The sequence below is a fragment of the Alligator mississippiensis genome, chromosome 3 (assembly GCF_030867095.1).
Source record: "Alligator mississippiensis isolate rAllMis1 chromosome 3, rAllMis1, whole genome shotgun sequence".
NCBI lineage: Eukaryota > Metazoa > Chordata > Crocodylia > Alligatoridae > Alligator > Alligator mississippiensis.
In genome coordinates, this window is record NC_081826.1 from 1,046,521 (window position 1) to 1,065,914 (window position 19,394).

Below are 19,394 nucleotides of genomic sequence, written 5' to 3' on the forward strand. Positions count from 1 at the left end.
AGACACCAAGAGCCCCGAAACCTGTCCCGAGTAAAGCAGGGGCTAAGGGCTGGCAGTGTCCCGCCACCGCAAGTTTTCATAGATTCATAGATGTTAGGGTCGGAAGGGACCTCAATAGATCATCGAGTCTGACCCCCAGCATAAGCAGGAAAGAGTGCTGGGTCCAGATGACCCCAGCTAGATACTCATCTAACCTCCTCTTGAAGACCCCCAGGGTAGGGGAGAGCACCACCTCCCTTGGGAGCCCGTTCCAGACCTTGGCCACTCGAACTGTGAAGAAGTTCTTCCTAATGTCCAGTCTAAATCTGCTCTCTGCTAGCTTGTGGCCATTGTTTCTTGTAACCCCTGGGGGCGCCTTGGTGAGTAAATACTCACCAATTCCCTTCTGTGCCCCCGTGATGAACTTCTAGGCAGCCACAAGGTCGCCTCTCAACCTTCTCTTGCGGAGGCTGAAAAGGTCCAGTTTCTCTAGTCTCTCCTTGTAGGGCTTGGTCTGCAGGCCCTTAACCATACGAGTGGCCCTTCTCTGGACCCTCTCCAGGTTATCCACATCCTTCTTGAAGTGCGGCGCCCAGAATTGCACGCAGTACTCCACCTGCGGTCTGACCAGCGCCCGATAGAGGGGAAGTATCACCTCCTTGGATCTATTCGTCATGCGTCTGCTGATGCACGATAAAGTGCCATTGGCTTTTCTGATGGCTTCGTCACACTGCCGGCTCATGTTCAACTTGGAGTCCACTAGGACTCCAAGATCCCTTTCCACCTCTGTGCCACCCAGCAGGTCATTCCCTAGGCTGTAGGTGTGCTGGACATTTTTCCTCCCTAGGTGCAGCACTTTGCATTTCTCCTTGTTGAACTGCATCCTGTTGTTTTCTGCCCACTTGTCCAACCTGTCCAGGTCTGCCTGCAGCCGTTCCCTGCCCTCCGGCGTGTCCACTTCTCCCCATAGCTTTGTGTCATCTGCAAACTTGGACAGAGTACACTTCACTCCCTCGTCCAAGTCGCTGATGAAGACATTGAAGAGTATCGGTCCAAGGACCGAGCCCTGCGGGACCCCACTGCCCACACCCTTCCAGGTCGAAACCGACCCATCCACCACGACTCTCTGGGTGCGACCCTCCAGCTAATTCGCCACCCACCGGACTGTGTAGTCATCCAAGTCACAGCCTCTTAACTTGTTCACCAGTATGGGGTGGGATACCGTATCGAAGGCCTTCCTGAAGTCTAAGTATACGACATCCACCCCTCCTCCTGTGTCCAGGCGTTTCGTAACCTGGTCATAGAAAGAGACTAGATTGGTCAGGCACGATCTGCCCGCCACAAACCCATGCTGGTTTCCCCTCAGCATAATTTGCCCTGCCGGGCTCTCACAAATGTGAGCCTTGATAATTTTTTCAAAGACTTTGCCCAGGATGGAGGTGAGACTGACTGGCCTATAGTTGCCCGGGTCCTCCTTCCTCCCCTTTTTGAAAATGGGGACCATGTTAGCCCTTTTCCAGTCCTCTGGGACTTGGCCCGTGCGCCACGAGCGTTCGAATATTCCCGTCAGTGGCTCTGCAATGACCAGTGGCTCTGCAATTTTTGTTAAAATGCCCTGGAGAGAGCCAAGGAAGCAGGCCTTGTCCCCGGTGTGGAGGTGCATCATGCTACGTGCGTGCATGTGTGAAAAATTATATATATATGTTATAGGATAAAGTATATATTATTTTATATATCTCATATGTGCTTTATATAATATATGTATACTATATATTAAGTTATATAATAAGTTATATATTATCCTTATATACATGGATATATTATTATGGATGCTTATATACCTTAATACATATCTTATTTAGTTCTTGTGTAATACACACACACACACACACACACACACGTGCTTCTGATGTGTGTATGTGTGTGTTTGTGTATATCATGTATATATTATCCTTAGTGTGTGTGTACACACACACACACACACACACACACACACACACACACAGGTTAGTCAGTCTATAAAGGGGCATATCTACCCTGCCCTCCATCCTGCTGCAGCCATTCATCCACCTGAGCACGTCATCTCTTTCTAACAGATGCCCGGTGTCTCATTTAGTGCAGAGGCAGCAGCTGCTCTGGGTGCTCGCTGTGGGCCCCTGTTTAAGTAGTTGCAGAGGCTGCTGTCAGGTGTTGCACACAGAGGCAGGTGCCTGCAGGAAGAAAATGGCTGGTCTCGTGCTTAGGGTGGTAGATTGCTTCCCTGGAGAGCTGGTTCTGTTCACGTCCACCTCAGCAGTCCTGCGGGATGCCCATTAAGTCAGTTAAACCAGTTTTCTTTACAGCTGGTGTGCATTCCTCGATTGTCTGGGACCACGGACTCAACACCTCCGGGTCTCAGTTGCAGGAACGTTGAGTGCTTACAGCTGCAGCCCAACTCATTGGGAAACTTGGCTTGGAGTATATTTTGAAGGGCTGTGTAATGTTAGGAACTCTTGAAAAACTGCATCCTGGGTGTCTTACTTTGGCCACCCAACACGAGTCCATGTTTCAGAGCTGATCCATCTGTACCTGCGTTCTCCCTCTGTCGGATGAACACCACAGCCCCTCAGGTGTCGTGAAAACAAATGAATAAAGATGGGGAATTACTTCTGTGTCATGGGGAGGAGCACCATAATAAAGCCCACGAGGGGATGAATAATGGTCTTCACAGCAGGGTTGAAGTCATGTGCAGTGAGATCAGGCAGGTGGTCCTTTTTTTGGCATATGAGAAAACAAAGCTGCTCGTTAAGTCTTCATAGAGACATTCAGTTTCTCCTGAGAGAGCCGCTGCTTTCCCAGGAGAAACCACAAGCGTACAGATGTTCAGGCTTGTTCTCCCAGAGTAAAAACAGCTGCTCCAGGAAAAAAGTAACCTGGGAACAACCAGGGTTAAGTTACTCTTGGGAGAGTTTCTCTTGGGGGAGCATTCACCATACATGCTGTAAACTTGCATCGTCCCCTTCTCTGCCCTGGAGCAGGCCCTGGCACCGGATGGCACGTGGTCGCTGTTAGGTGCTGTAGGAGGAGGTGGCACACGTAGCTGCTCGGTGGAGATGTTACTGTGCGCAGGTCTGGTTGGCAGCCGCAGATAGGAGAGGGTTGAATGTGCTTGGTGAGGACAGGCTCTCTGGAGGATTCGGCTGTTGCACTTGAGCAAACCTCTGCTTAGCCCTTGTGAGCGGCAGCTCTTTCCTAAGGCTCATACTTGCCAAGCATGGGTCAGTGCTTTTCTGGGCAGGGCACAAGGCATGTCCCAGCCCACAGAAGCTCTTCTGCTAAATTCCACAGCTCTGCATCAAAGCAAAAGGTGCTAGAGCAAAGGAAAGGCCATCAGAGTTTGTTTTACTGTTGAAAAGCCCCGTTGTTTTCTCTAGCTCGGCTGGCAGCCACGACAGGCTCGTTTCTCTGGAATTTAAATGATAACCAGCAACTGCCCACAGGTGGATCTAGGATTTTGCAAAGTGCGGGGAGTAGTAGATAAGGGTAGCAGCAACCCCCCCCCCCCGACTCCCACCTAGATCCATGGCACAGCCGTCTCCAGCTCGAGCTGCTCCACCAAGCGCTGCATGGTGCTCAAGCTGGAGCTGGAATACATGCCAGCAGCTCCAGGTCCCTGTGGCCCCGGATGCCTGGGTCCCTTGCAGAGTCTGGGCAGTGGGAACTGAGCTCAGACGATGGGAAAAATGGAGGCCAGGTGCGGCTGCAGGTCCTGGGCTAGGCAACGGCAGGAAGGGGGGACCTGCCTACTACTGCTGTCCCTAGCTGAGCCCAGCACCCCGTGCAGCCATCCCCTACAGCTGCTGGCTGCAGTGGGTCAAGAGCAGCCCTGGAGATCCTCTCGCCTTCGGTTCAGCCAGGGACGGTGGTGGGCAGGTCCCTGCTTCCTGTGCCCTCTCCCTGCCTGCCCCGCTCCCCTCCCCTCCCCTGGTCACTCTTCTGAACTCAGTTCCTGCTGCAGGGACTTCTCAGGAGACCCAGGTGTCTGGGCACAGGGAACTGGAGCTGCCAGCATGTTTTCCAGAGCTTACTGTGCAACACTATGGAAGGGGGTTGTGGTGTACCCTCTTCCTCTCCCACTCCCTGCACCCCTGGGCGCATTCTTGCAACTGCCTGAGTCAGAAAAAGATGTGGACAGTGTCCGTCTAGCAGTTAGTTAGGCTACATTACAGAGTAGATTAGATTCGGTACATTACTGAAATGAGATCTGGAAATGAGAAATGCCTGGCGAGCTTTATAGGTGAGGCAAATAGTCCCACCTGTTACCTGCAAGTTTCTTGAGCTGGGGATGGGGACTGGGCTGTGCCAATGCTCCTGTTGGGACTCGAACCCAGAGGGTCTTGCCCCTCTGCTCAGGCTCAGACCGATGCTGCACTGGGGGCAGGCTTGCCTGGGGTCTCTCGAGTGTATATTAACAACCTTTATAGTGCAGGGTCAGGTGTGATGTCTGGGGCTGGGTCAGGCTTGATAGTAGTTCTCTGAAAAGTTTAGGTGATGGATTTGTCTGGGCTGGTTTGGATGGGGCTGATCCTGCCTCAGGCAGGGGGTTGGACTAGATGTGACTTATAGATTCATAGATGTTAGGGTCGGAAGGGACCTCAATAGATCACTGAGTCCGACCCCCTGCATAGGCAGGAAAGAGTGCTGGGTCTAGATGACCCCAGCTAGATGCCTATCTAACCTCCTCTTGAAGACCCCCAGGGTAGGGGAGAGCACCACCTCCCTTGGGAGCCCGTTCCAGACCTTGGCCACTCGAGCTGGGAAGAAGTTCTTCCTAATGTCCAGTCTCAATCTGCTCTCTGCTAGCTTGTGGCCATTGTTTCTTGTAACCCCCGGGGGCGCCTTGGTGAATAAATACTCACCAATTCCCTTCTGTGCCCCCGTGATGAACTTATAGGCAGCCACAAGGTCGCCTCTCAACCTTCTCTTGCGGAGGCTGAAAAGGTCCAGTTTCTCTAGTCTCTCCTCGTAGGGCTTGGTCTGCAAGCCCTTAACCATACGAGTGGCCCTTCTCTGGACTCTCTCCAGGTTATCTGCATCCCTCTTGACTTGGGGGACAGAAAATTTTCCTTTAAAAATACAACACAAAATCCTACCAGCAGTTTCTCCTGGGATCCTCTAAAACAGCAGTTCTCAACCTTTTTTGTACCAGGGCCCATTTGTAAACCTTGATAGCCAGCGCCCCTCACTCCCGCCCCAGTGTGCGGGCCAGGAGGTAAGCAGCCCCTCGCAGGCTGCAATGTTGCATGTTTCTCCTTTTAAAGGAGAATCCATTTTTAAGGTTTGTTAAGCTTTCATAGGTTGTTGTGACCCAGGGGTTGAGAAACACTGGACTAAATCTCCCGAGGTCCCTTCCAGCCCTAACTTTCTGATTCTATGACGACAACATCCAAAGACTTCCGGCATCTTAAGGGCCACGATCTTTCCATTCGGGTGTGCGAACAGCCACAGAGATTGATTCTCTGCTGACAACCGCCTTCTGCCTTCAAGGATCATGACAGCCAGCAGGAAGCGGTTGCTACGCACTGAGCTGTTACCAGGCACCCTCAGAGATGGTTGTAAATTCTGTCTTTACTACAACTGCACGTTCCCCAGAGGGGTGCACCGCTCCTGGAAGCACTGCAATACCAGGCCGATGCACGGAGGGGACGGAGCAAGCTCCTGTTCCACCTCCCGGGACCAAAAATGTGCTCAATACACAGCCTCCAATGGAGGATGTATCAGATATTACAGCTGATAAGAACAGGTTGACTTTTATTAGTAGATGTTAAGGATTGTAAATCCAAAAAAGATGACAAAGCCGATAGGGAAATACAGAGTGCCCGGGCGAGGGACTAACAATAGAAGGATGGGGGTGAGGTTGGGAACGCCAACTAGGTTACATGCGATACGAAGTTAGCCAACTAAGCCCGGGGGTAAGGGGAGAGGGGAGTGGAGAAGGGGAGGGGGGGTTTTGCAACGCTGAGAGAGAAAGAGGATAGAAACACACATACCCGTGACAGTGGTCCACAATGGTGGAAGAAGTGGTCCGAGGAAAAAGTGTCTCAGTCTAGATATAGTCTATCGCGGGGGTCCTCGTTGGGTGGCGCAGGGTCGTCGTCCGTTGTTGATGAGTCCTCTTGAAGCGAAGGTCCGTCTGGTGCAAGGGGGGGTTCAGGCGGTCCCCTCTGGGTCCGGTCCGGCGGCTGTTCTCCTGCTGGGGTCCGTGTACTGGCGGTGGCCCGTGATGTGCTCCACGTAGATGTCGCGGGACCACCGGATGGTGTCGGACACCAGGAGGCAGTGCATGAGGTTGGCGTAGCGGCGGGAGACGCGGCAGGACGCTCTCATTGCTGGGGTCCCAAGCTCCGAGCGTTCCCACGATGAGCGCGTCGACCGTCACGTCGTAGCCGTGGCCCCTCGGGCTGTCAGCCAGCGGGGCGTACTTCTCCCGCTTGCGAGCCCAGGCGTCGGTGAAGGCTTGGCGCTGGTTCTCGAAGGGGATGGTGACGTCCACGATGACGATCTTGGCCTCCTCGTCGGTGATGACGATGGCGGGGCACATCTGGCTCTCGCAGCCCGGGACGGTGCGGTTGACGGAGACCTGCCCCGCAGCGGCCGGGATGGCCCTGACCAGTCAGTCCTGGACGGCGTTGTGGCGGAGCTGCCAGGCCCTGGCGTGCGGCTCGCAGCTGCGCAGCACGTGGGTGAGGGTCTCGGCCGCGTAGCTGCACCGCCGGCACCTCTTGTCCCGGTGGCCGAAGCGGATGGCCGCGTTGAGAGGCAGGCAGTTGAGGCGGGCGCGGTGGAGGAAGCGCCAGTCCGCGACGCGCGTGAAGCTCCCGCTGGGCATGAAGTGGTTGCTGGCGTCCCACTTCGAGGTGACATCGAAGACCTTGCCCTGGTCGGGTTTGGCCCTCAGCTCGCCGGCGTATTTGTTGCGGACGGCGTCCTTCAGGAACCTCTCCAGGAAGGTCCTTGTGTGGGGCGTCACGGAGTCGGCGTGCGGGGCTGGTTGCAGGGAGACGGCCAGCTCCCGGCGCTCCTCGGTCCAGGTCCAGGCGCAGCTGATGCGCTTCCCGAGGCGGCGCGTGGCGTTGCGGGCTCGGCTCCACAGCGAGGCAAAGTCCCCGCCGTCTCGGCCGAACTCGCCCTCCAGTGAGCCGCTGAGGAAGGTGGCCAAGTCACGTCTGGTGGGTTGCCTGCCGATCCTCTTGCGGGCGGTCTCCTCTGGGGCGCTGGTGGCGATGATACTTACCGTCGTGTCCGGGCAGGTCAGGAGGCGGAAGGAGTGGGTGACCACCGCGATGTTGCCAAGGTCTCCCATGCGGGGTACGTTGGCACCCCCCTGCCGGGAGGGGATGTGCAGGACGTCGTTGCTGGCCCTCAGCGGCAGGTGCAGCCACTTCTCGAGCAGCCGCCGGATCTCGGCGTCCACCTTCTTGAGGGGGGTCTTGGGGACCGCCGAGCCTCTCCGAACGAACGCCACGTGGGGGATGAGGAAAGTGTTCACCGCGTCGATCTGCCAGGGGGCCAGCAGGGACGAGTCCAGCTTGTGTGCGTCCTGCACAATCCTGTTGATGGTCTCCTCTAGCATCTGCCTGGCCTGGTGGCCGATGGGCGTCCCCAGGTGGCAGTAGGCCTCGCCGTCGCGCAGGTGCCGCATCGCCTGGCCCTGGATCGTGAGGGTGGAGTCCAGGACGCGGCTCTTTGCTTCCCATCGATGTGCAGGGAAGCACACTTGGCGACGTTAAAATGCAGGCCCATCCACCTGGCCGCCTCGGACGTCACGTCCAGCATCTGCTGCAGCTGCGTGGCGTTGGGGGCGAGGAGCATGAGGTCGTCGGCGTAGGCCAGGACGCTCAACTTCTGGCCGTAGAGGTCGAGCCCGCCAGGGCCGCCTGCCACGGCTCGAAGGAGCGGTTCCATGGCCAGGTTGAATGTGATGGGGCTGAGGGGGCAGCCCTGTGTCACTCCCGACCGGATGGGGATCTCCGCGGTCTCCCCGTCGGTGGCGCGGACGGTCGTGGTGCAACCGCGGTAGAGCTCTGATAAGAAGTGGCTGCACCTGCCGCTGAGGGCCAGCAACGACCTCCTGCACATCCCCTCCCGGCAGGGGGGTGCCAACGTGCCCCGCATGGGAGACCTCGGCAACATCGCGGTGGTCACCCACGCCTTCCGCCTCCTGACCTGCCCGGACACGACGGTAAGTACCATCGCCGCCAGCGCCCTGGAGGAGACTGCCCGCAAGAGGATCGGCAGGCAACCCACCAGACGTGACTTGGCCACCTTCCTCGGCAGCTCGCTGGAGGGCGAGTTCGGCCGAGACGGCGGGGACTTTGCCTCGCTGTGGAGCCGAGCCCGCAACGCCACACGCCGCCTCGGGAAGCGCATCGGCTGCGCCTGGACCTGGACCGAGGAGCGACGGGAGCTGGCCGTCTCCCTGCAACCAGCCCCGCATGCCGACTCCGTGACCGTGACGCCCCGCACGAGGACCTTCCTGGAGAGGTTCCTGAAGGACGCCGTCCGCAACAAGTACGCCGGCGAGCTGAGGGCCAAACCCGACCAGGGCAAGGTCTTCGATGTCACCTCGAAGTGGGACGCCAGCAACCACTTCATGCCCAGCGGGAGCTTCACGCGCGTCGCGGGCTGGCGCTTCCTCCACCGCGCCCGCCTCAACTGCCTGCCTCTCAACGGGGCCGTCCGCTTCGGCCACCGGGACAAGAGGTGCCGGCGGTGCAGCTACGCGGCCGAGACCCTCACCCACGTGCTGCGCAGCTGCGAGCTGCACGCCAGGGCCTGGCAGCTCCGCCACAACGCCGTCCAGGACTGACTGGTCAGGGCCATCCTGGCCGCCGCGGGGCAGGTCTCCGTCAACCGCACTGTCCCGGGCTGCGAGAGCCAGATGCACCCCGACATCGTCATCACTGACGAGGGGGCCAAGAAGATCGTCATCGTGGACGTCACCATCCCCTTCAAGAACCAGCGCCAAGCCTTCGCCGACGCCCGGGCTTGCAAGTGGGAGAAGTACGCCCCGCTGGCTGACAGCCCGAGGGGCCACGGCTACGTGACGGTCGACGCGCTCATCGTGGGAACGCTTGGCACCTGGGACCCCAGCAACGAGAGCGTCCTGCTGTGTCTCCCGCTGCTACACCAAACTGACCTGCTACGTAGCAGTGACCAACACTACCCAGCAGCCCCATAACATCTACGTCAAGCACACCACAGGCTACTGCCTGTACACAGGTAAACTCAGTTAAGAACAGGGTTGTTTTTTTCCATCGTTATTCCCACCCCACACACAACTACTCTCAGGCTTGCCCTTTCTGAGCCATTTACATGATCTCAGTCAAAACGCCAAAAAGCAATACACTAAACTGCTCCCAAACTCTGCTGCCCCCAGGTCTAGGCTCCCAACAGATCACCACAAGCGAAGCCACGAGGGCCTCCCTGCTCACAGTCCTCACCAGCAGCCTCTAGCTTCAAACCCCAGCACAAAATCCCTCCCCACATGTCTCCTGCCCCGTGGACTCAAGGCACTGGTTTCTGCCCCGTTTGTACAACCCAAACCCCCTATTTATGCCGCCTCAATTCTTCCCTGTCTCTCCCTGCCTCCTTGCCAGCTGCAAGACAGCGGCTGGAGATTTGCATAACACTATGGGTGAGGATGATGTCATTGCACATTAACCCTCTCCTCTCCAGCATTCCAGCAGCAACCAGTCTTAGTGCAGTGGTTTGCCAGGACCCGTTTGGAAACATTGATGGGCAGTCCCAAGCCACAGACCCCTGGCCCTGCTGGTGCCCCTCACTCCCAACCTGCAGCCCCTGCCCCCACCGCTCTGCTAGAGGGGGTCCTCAGCTGCTCCCCCACCCCGTTCAGGCCAGTGTGCTGTGGCTGCAGCAGTTCCAGCTCATGCAGGAGACAGGGGAGTGAGTCCAGCCCGGCAGGGGCTGGAGGGAGGAGGAGGGGAGGCCTGTGGCACCCCCCCCGCCCTGGTCATGGCCCTACCTGCCCCGCAAGCAGCATCTCCTGGGCACCCTGGCCCTGTTTATATGGACATCGGCCCCAGTGCCGCCAGCCTGGCAGTGCAGCTCCTGAAGGACCTTGCCCCCCGCTCCCTCTGCCCTGATGCAGCCTCACTGCCCTGTCACCCTTCCCCAGTGCTGGCACCTGCCCCCCTCTTACATCTCCTACACACGGACACAGACACGGACAGTCCCCAAGCCCTGGACCTCCAACCCCCACTCCCCATACACTTACTGCATCCAGCTGCTGGGGCTGGGGCTGCTTCCACAACCCTGCCTGGCTGCACGCCGGCCACCTGTGTACGCACGCGTAGACGGACATGCACCCACTGCCTCCAGTCGCCCTACGCAGCGCCTTGCAGGCTGGAAGGCTGCCTGCCTGCAAGGGGCAACCCATGCTTTCCCAGGTTTTTCTGGGACTTGCTTGCAACCCTTTGAAATATTCTTGCGACCTGCTTTTGGGTCAGGACCCACTGGTTGAGAAACATTGCTCTAAAAGAGCAAGAACAGTGAGAACAAGATTGGGTCCTAAAAACCCAATCCAAAAATTTTCATAAGCACCTCAAGCTAGGTATTGTAACACCTAAATCAGGTGTGCTCAACCTGTGGTCCGAGGGTCAGATATTACCTGTGGAGCCATGTCATCTGGACCATCAGGCTTCCAACAGGTCTACAAATTTGGTGGCAGGGGAGTGGCAATTAACCTTGCCACTGTTCCCCCCCAACCACCACATTTCCAAACCTCATGAACCAGATTAATTAATTCCACATGCTGCATGGGGTTGGCATGCAGGGCTTGAGCTGGGGCTGGGCCCAGAGTGCCAAGCGCAAGCTGTTGCATGCAGGGCTGGAGCAGCAGGCCTGGAGGTGAGACTGACTGGCCTGTAGTTGCCCGGGTCCTCCTTCCTCCCCTTCTTGAAAATGGGGACCACGTTAGCCCTTTTCCAGTCCTCCAGGACTTGGCCCGTGCGCCACAAGCGTTCAAATACTCCCGCCAGTGGCTCTGCAATGATGTCGGCCAGTGCCTTCAGCACCCTCGGATGGAGCCCATCCGGGCCTGCCGACTTAAACACATCCAGTTCCTCCAAGTGACTCTGCACCACCTCAGGATCTACGCATGGCAGTCTGGCGCCTTGCTGCTGCCTCTCCACAACCCCAGTGAGAGACTTGTCGTGCCCCTCGCTTAGGGACACTGAGGCAAAGAACTCGTTGAGGAGTTCAGCCTTGTCCCCCCTATCTGTCACCAATTGCTTCTGCCCATTTAGCAGGGGTCCTATTCCTCCCTGGGCCTGCCTTTTACTCCCAATATATCTAAAAAACAATTTCTTGTTGTCTTTTACTTGGGTTGCCATCCTCAGCTCCATGGTAGCTTTGGCCTGTCTAACTGCCTCCCTACAAGCGCGAACAGAGGAGGTATATTCGTCTTTGGTGATCTCTCCCCGTTTCCACTTTTTATATGCCCCCCTTTTTGCCCGTAGACTACTCTGGATTTCTCTGGTCAGCCAAGGAAGCCTCTTGGCCCCTTTTTCCCCGCATCGGGATCGTCTTGCTTTGTGCCCGAAGGATCGTTTCCTTAAGGCACAGCCACCCTTCTTGGGCTCCCATCCCTTCAAATCTCCTACTCTGCAGTGCGTCCTTGACTAATCGCCTGAGTGCATTGAGATCAGCTTTCCTAAAGTCTAGCACTTTCACCCTACTAGTTACCTTACCCACTCGCCGTCTTATGATGAATTCTATTATTAGGTGATCACTGTCTCCCAAATGGCTACCGATCTGGAGGTCCCCTACCATGTCATCTCCCGTTGCCAATACCAGATCCAGTATGGCATTCCCCCTAGTGGGACCATGCACCTCCTGTGTCAGGTGGAGGTCCTGTACACAGGTTAGAAACCTGCGTGAGCGATGGGACCTTGCTGTCTGCGTCTCCCAGCAGATGTCCGGGTAGTTTAGGTCCCCCATGACTACCGCCTCCCTACCTCCTTCTGGAGGTCCCTTCCAGCCCCACTTCTCTGTGACTCGGTTTCACTGAAGCCCTGCTCTCTCTCACCAAACTGTCTCAGATAGTGTTGACCCAACAGCTGGAGAGAGGATGAGGAAGATCCAGCCTCGCTGGGAATGGTCCCTCTTGGAGCAGGGGTTGGACCAGATGTGATCTCCTGAGGTCCCCGTCACACCCTCAGTGTTTATGATCCTGTGACTTTGGGAAGAATAATGAAAAACACAAAATGGGGGACACCTGGATAGCTGGCAGCTCTATGGCAAGGATCGGAGAGTCTTGATAGACCACAGACGCGACACGAGTCTGCCCCATGACTCAGCTCATCACATTTCAACCCTTATTTTTTGTGAGTCTAGTTCCTAAAATGCAGCACTGCCAGCACTGTGGGAGTGCCAAAAATAACAGCATCCACAGCCATAAACTTGGGTCACTAGCTGAACTGTGGGAAGGGAAGCTTTTGCAGTCCTGCCAGCCAAAAATAAATCCTGTGCCTGACATGCAGCAGTTTGTGGGAGTGGTGCTGAGGGTTTGGCAGGCCATGGGAAAAAGAGCTAAATAAATGTGAAACTGTTGTGGGTGCTATATGAGCTTGAGTTTTTACGCTTCGGTTCTTTGAATTAAGTGATGTTCTCCCCTAGCTATGCCAAGTGTCTCAATACTTGATGGTACTGACTTTCTTACAGGTTCAGTCACCACTGCTAACATCTGCTGAAGTGCCACAAGTGTTCATCTCTAGCATCGGGGCTGAAAACAACCTTGGCCTTTCTGTCCTGCCTTTGGCTTCTCAAACGCTCCCTCGCAGTGCAAGCGCTGCGTCTGAATCTCACGTACGCTGCGGTGAGACGCAGCCTCCCGCAGTCTCGTCTTTGCCATTAACGTCAAGGGACTCGGTTCTGCTTCCAGCTAAGTTTTTGTTCCGTGCAAATTCTCACGGTGTGTCTTCGGACCAGTTAGAGTTACCAAGGTCACCTGGATCAGCTGCAACACCAGACACGTCACTGGATGGCTGCACTAGGATGATGCCGCTGCCTGGACGTTCTGCTTCGCCTGAGTTTGATGTTATTAGGTGGAGTCCAGCCGACACTGCAGAGTCTTCTCGGCAGCGCACCTTCGAAATTGCACAGTCCCCTTCAACTCTGGAAAATGCTGGGCAGAAATCGGAACGAATTGATTGCAGTTTTCTCTGTGCAGAACCGGGTGGGGGCCGGGCACCCACATCGGGGAGCGTGCCACGGGCTTACAAGCCATCCCTCGCTGAGAACCGGGACACTGATGAGATGGAAGTGGAGCCATCTCCGTGTCGGGTAGAAGACATTCTGGAGACAGATGCCAGTGACTCCAGTGGAGGAGAAGTGCTTCAAGTTGGCCTGTCTGATAACACTCAAGAGCTTCCAGACTCCTTCCACCCAGAACATGGAGACAAGGTTGTTCCTGAGCTGCGGGTCCCAGGAGCTGAGCACTCGGCGCTCAGCAGCAGCGGAGGCTCGGCCGACAGCGAGGAAGCAATGGAGATGGATGATATTAAGGAAACAACTAAATCTGAACTGTCTGAGGCTTCAGCATCTGGTACTCCAGTGCAGGTTACAGAGGTGACAAACGAAGCTAGGAGCCACGTGCTACCAGTTAGCGATCACGAGAATTTAATGGGAAAGGAAGGGTCAATGGAAGAACAGGAAGAGCCCCTTCTGGAGCAGCCCAGACTCGATAGTGAAGTGCATGGAAGCCCGTGTTCAACAGCAGCTCTTGTGGAGTTGGGAACTTTGGAGAAAAAGGAGTGTCTGTATGTAAGGAGCTCCTCGGAGCTGGCTCTCGTTGAAACAGAAGGCGGTGAAAGTATTGCAGTCAGCGAAGTCCTGGAAGACGTTGCTTTGGGTGAAGATCCAGGTCACAGTTTGCCAGTGAATGACCTTGTAGATGCTGATGGCGCAGCCTGTGTGGAGGAGCTGGGTTTGCTTTCTGGCTTGGATGGCAGTGAAAACGCCACTCAGGAAGCCAGCGTCCCGTTTGTACCCGGCACAGAACTTTCCCATGATGATCTGCGTCCCGAGATGCAGAGCGAGCCCTGCAAAGCCACACTGACTTCTATCTTAAAAGAAAGCAGCCTTGTGCCCAACGAGAGAGAGGCAGAAATGCAAGAAAATGGTAATAATGTCATAGAGAGCGATAGTGATGGCCCGCTAGCTGACACAGAATTAAGCTTGGAAACATTAAAGAACATCTCACATCTGGAAACTCAGAAGCCTGCAACTGCTTTAGATGTTCAAGAGCCAGCTGAATCTATCACTGATAAAATCGCAACCACATCAGACAGAGAAGGGGAAGAAATACGCAGAGACTGTGCTTTGGAGGTGAAGTTGCAAAACGCTGTAGATAGCAGCCCCGTGCTTTTGGATACTGGAATAATTAACCCGGAGGATCAGAACTCTTTTCATGCTCCTAAAGCCGTGATGCCGGACGCAGCAAAAGTAATAGTGCTGTGTTTGGAGGGCCATCGGCTTCCTGTTAGAGTCCCAGTTGATGACAACGAGCTTCACCATGGTGCTGCCTTGTTCCAGAGCCGTGGTCTTGAACGAGATGTCCCCGGCGCGGGCAGGACAGGGGCTGTGCAGAGCCTGGACATGGCTCATTCAGGCGAGGAAGAATCATCGGCAGATCCTCTCGTGGTAACAGGCACGCTTGTGACTAAGATAGCACAAAGCACTGCGGTTTCCACAGCTGCAGAGAACCCACCTGGCTTGGGCTGGCATGCACGCACGCCTTCCAGAGACCAGCTTGTATCTGCAGAGATGTCTTGTCAGGAGTGTCCTAGTGAAGATGAAGAAGAGTGTGAAGCTCTTGGATCTGTCAGGAGTTCCACTGATGAAACAGCGAGCCGGGAAGTCGACACCGAGCCCTTGACCCGCAGTGAAACACAGCCTGCGGCCGAAGCGGATTCTCGCCAAACAAATACTTCTGCTTCTGTTGGTTTCAATGCCGCAGCACGTGTCGAGTCTGGAGGTTTTCAGTTAGACCCTCCATATAGACCTGCAGCGCGGCGTACGAGTGAGGTGACAAAGCAGCTTAGCAGCGACGTGGGTTTCAGTAAAACCAGTGTGTTTCAAGTAAGTGCTGCTCTAGAACGTGATGAACCGTCGCCCACCTGTGCCAGCGACACGTCCCTAGAGATGGAGAGCTGTGATGGGCCCGGAGATGAAGACTGCCGCAGATCAAGGAGAGAGTCCTTAGATGTAGAGACCAGGTTATCTTCTGTTACAGACTGGGTAGAAATATCATACGCAGAAGTGGGAACTCAGACAACGCTGAGACAGGAGAGGGAAGTGGATTTATTGGCGACACAGTCTTCTGAAGATGAGCACAGGAGTGGGAAGGCAGACCCTGGTGTCGACGAGGAAGAGGAAGTCTCCAGGTCCCTGGATACGAATGTGTGCCCCCAGTCACTTCCAGCGGCGCATGAAGGAACTATACAGAATGATTCAAGTGAAAATCCCTGGGGAGGATCTTCCCCACAGCCAGAGCTGGGTTTTGCAGTGTCTCCGGAACGAGCTCAGCAAAATTTCTCTCCGGATCCCTGCACAAAAGAGACGGCATTTGCAGATTCAAGTTCCCCCGTTAAAGGGAAAAGTGCAGAAGGGAAACTGGAAGAAGCCATGAGTCCAGAGGCCCCCATGGATTTAAGCGCAGGCCTTCCTGAAGACTGTCAAGTGCAAGGTGACAACTGCACCGTGGAGGAGAAGAGGTGGCAGAGGAAAGGCCAGATCCACCTCTTCCCCGTAGAAAAAGAATTGGGAGAAAATGCAGACATCAGCAGATCTTTTCCAGCGGTTGAAATCCCTGTAAGCCATGCTGTGGACTCCATGCATGATGATGATGATGGTGGGATGAGCGAGGGTGAGGGGCAGGAATTGAAAAATCCCTGCAGACTGACACAAGGTACAGTATCGGGGGGCATGCATCTGGATCACGCGCTCAGCACCGAGAGTCCGTTTCCTGAAGAGACAGAGGAAGATGGTGTTGAAAGCAAGGAGAGCACAAGAGTGTCCGTAGAGAGGCAGGATGCAGGCACAGCCACGAAAGACAGCATCGCTGAGCAGCAGACAAATATAGAAAACCAAGGCTTAGATCACGAGAGAGAGATGACGGGAAGCTCACGTGATGGCCAAATGAATCTGAGTCATGACGATGACATAGATGTGCCTGTAGACGGGCTGGAAGGGGAAAGCGCTTGTTACCTGCCCCAAGTGGAGGGAGGAAAAGCAGATGGCCTTTCTTCACCAGACCTATCCGAACACGCTCTTCCAGCAGCAGAAAGAAGTCCTGACTTCAGCGATTGTTCCTCTTTCCGTGTGACTAAAGGGGCCGTAGGGAACAGTCTGAAACCTGTTCGTGATGGCACCCTGTCTCAGCAGGACACCAAGAATACAGATGGTGATGTAGAGCTGAACAGCGAAAATAGAGTTGAGGCATCCAGCCGTAAATGCAGTGCAACACCTGAAACAGCAGAAGAGGACAAAGGGGAACCCAGGCCCACCCAGGCCCATTTCACTGGACCTGTTCTAGGAGAACCAAATAATTACCCAAAAGATAATGGGAACTTGTGTGTAGGCCGCCTCCACTTGGATCTCCAGCAGCAGTGTACTGGTCATGGCCAGCACGAGCCTGGTTCTGGTGCGATTCAGTCTCAGCAGCTGGAAGGAGACGCGGATTCAAAGCCCAGAGACGGTCCTGTAAAGCCACCTCTCTCTCCAGAAGACCTCGCAGCGGAGAAGTTACACGAAGGAAACATGACTGCTGAGAGCTGGACAGCACGAGGGCTGGAAAGAGGTAACGATAGCACTGTGTGCCGAGAGGTCGATGAAACGGAGCGGCAAGCTCCCGAATCAGGTGCACAGCCCCGCAGCGTGGATGAAAACGATTGCGCACGCGGGGCGCAGCATCTTGCATTTGAAGAGCTGGAACCTGCCAAAGGAAATACAGCTGAAAACATTGCACAGGAAACGGAGACTGACCTTGAGGAAGTGCCGGAGTCATTCCACGCGGAGGAGTGTAGCTTGCACTTCTCTGACCCTGAAAAGGAAGAAAAGGAGAGCGTGAGGATGATGGAGGCAGCTGAGCTGCAGGGGGATGGAGGCAGCATCCCACAGGACAGGAATACTGTTGTTTCTGAGCCAGCAAGTGTTTCTAATGCCATTATTTCACATCCTGACCTGCACTGCAAACCAACTAAAACCCACTGTGACAAAAGCACTGGAATCGAATCGAATCTACGTACCGAGATGTCAGCAGAGCAGGGTTTGGAACGAAAAGACAGTTCTCGTTGTGATGCTGCACGTGGTCTAAAGGAAGCCAGACCTGTTGCACCCGACCATCTGAGCATGTGTTTAGCGACCGGTGAAGACTTCACCCACTTAATAAAACACCCAGGAGACAAAGAGACCCAGACAGCTGCAGAACATGCTCTTGTCCCTCTATGCCCTGCTTCTGATCCCTGCATCCCAGGAAGGCAGACGGAGCTGGAAGCCGTGGAGAGTCCTGTAGATGTTGGCTTGGATAAGCAAGGTGCGGGCTGTTCAGATGAACTTGCAGGAAATGCTGATTCTAGTGTTATCCAAACTGGAACGAGTCTAGATGAGGTTCAGCGGGATAAAGATCAAATCCTCGGTGGTTTCACTGAAGAACCAGGCACCGGAGCTCTAGCTGCACCTCTCAGCTCCTTAAAAACTGTTAAAGCTTCTCCAGCAAGTGGATCACTGGCCAGTCTCCCTCCAGAAGAAGATGGGCGTCCCCAGGAAACAGGACGAAACAAGCAGGTGTTTCAGCACCAGCAAAGCCAAGACTCGGAGCCCCTGAAGCCCCGCGCAGAGGTAGACCAGCCTGCAGGCACGGGTGGAGGCGTGAGCACTTCAGAGCCCGGCTTTACCAGCAGATCAGACTCTCACGACGCGACAAACGACGGTTCTCAGAGTCAAGCGTCGAGCAGCGAGAGCTCTGCCAGAGCCTTAAAAAGACCCATTCATAGAAACGGAAGCTTTGGACCCCTGGGTTGTGGGGGTGACCCAAGGTCTCAGGAGACACGCCGCCCTTGGGGATCTGTTTTAGTCCCTGAGCGTGACCTGCCCAGTCCTGATGTCACCTTGCTTTCTATTCCCTGTGATTTCAAGGACCGGCGTAGCTGGCGTGCTGGCAATGGCATTAGGCAGCCCGTTAAGGAATACACTCATCAGTCAGCTCAGCAACATGATGGAGTTGAGAGAGAAGACATTAAAAACACTATTGCCCAATTAGTGAGGGCAGTTTTTAGCAAAACAAGCAGCTCTAATACCCCAGTGGACATGGAGGCATTTGTGCCACTCACTGACGGAGGTGTGACAAAAAGCAAAGACGGCGAATCCACCAGTGACAGTGGTCTAAGTAATGGCCAAAGCAGTCTGCCTTCAGGGTCAAGCCTGGACAGTGAATGGCCACCTGCATTTGCGTCCGAGTCCCAGAGATCCACTCCCGATGCTCTGTTCGAGTTCACCGAGCGTGCTGCGAGCCCTGCCGATTCCTGCACGGACACGCTAGAAGAAGACTTAGCACACGAAACTCCTGAAAGCCCGCGCGCCGATTCTGTCTCGGAAGAGGAAGAGTTTCAGTCCCGGTTGTGTCTAGAACTGGGTCATGGAGATCTTCCTGATGGTTCTCTCCCAAAGTCGCCTGTTGCGGAGAGCCCCCAAGTCAGACCCTCAGACTTCATATTCTCTGACATATCGAACAGTTCTGTGGGCAGTCTTCATTTGCAAGCCGACCCAGATCTGAGCAGTAGCAGCGCTAGTGCGAGACGTGGCGATGGGCCCCACGAAGGGATGTGCAGCAATGGTCGCAACGCGGCTGAGGCCGAGGCGCGGACAGATGTGGCATGTAGCTCGGCAGAAGACGCGGCCGGGGCTTGGAGTGAAGACGCCCTTCCCGTTTCAGAGCTTGCTCCAGCGTCGAGACAGAGCAGTTGGTGCATTAGTCCCTCCAGCTCTGATGACTCTGCTGAAAGCATCGGGGACCAAAAAGACCTGCCGGCACGGCTTCAATCTGAGGCTACATTTAATAACGCAGGAGACTTTTCAGCTCCTGGCTCAGGTGTGAATTCGGATGCTGGGGATAAATCCAGTTTGCAGCAGATAATCTCAAAGGAAGAAACCGACACCAAAGAAAAGGAAGGCCCCGAATCTGACGGTTGCCGTGTGCCTCGTGGTGAAATCTTCCTTCAGACAGAGCCCGGGTGTTCTCCCTGCCAAGGTACTTCATGTTTAAATGTTCTGAAGTTATAATGCCACTAGAAAGCATTGTTTTGGTGATTGGCGATATGGGCATAGCAACTGCCAAGATAGCCAAGTAAACCAGT

General features: G+C 55.2%; 1 protein-coding gene and 1 pseudogene across 4 annotated transcripts in view; one reads left to right on the forward strand and one right to left on the reverse strand.

Annotated features, from left to right (window-relative positions):
* LOC102575220 (uncharacterized) overlaps nt 1-19,394 on the forward strand; it is an 85,790-nt gene that overhangs the window by 19,279 nt on the left and 47,117 nt on the right. For all 4 annotated transcript variants that reach the window (XM_059723620.1, XM_014605342.3, XM_019485617.2 and 1 more), the window contains one exon: nt 12,703-19,288. In XM_059723620.1, coding sequence (XP_059579603.1) covers nt 12,703-19,288 — 6,586 coding nt within the window. The remainder of the gene's footprint in view (nt 1-12,702; nt 19,289-19,394) is intronic.
* On the reverse strand, nt 5,610-5,783 carry LOC132249718 (U2 spliceosomal RNA; annotated as a pseudogene).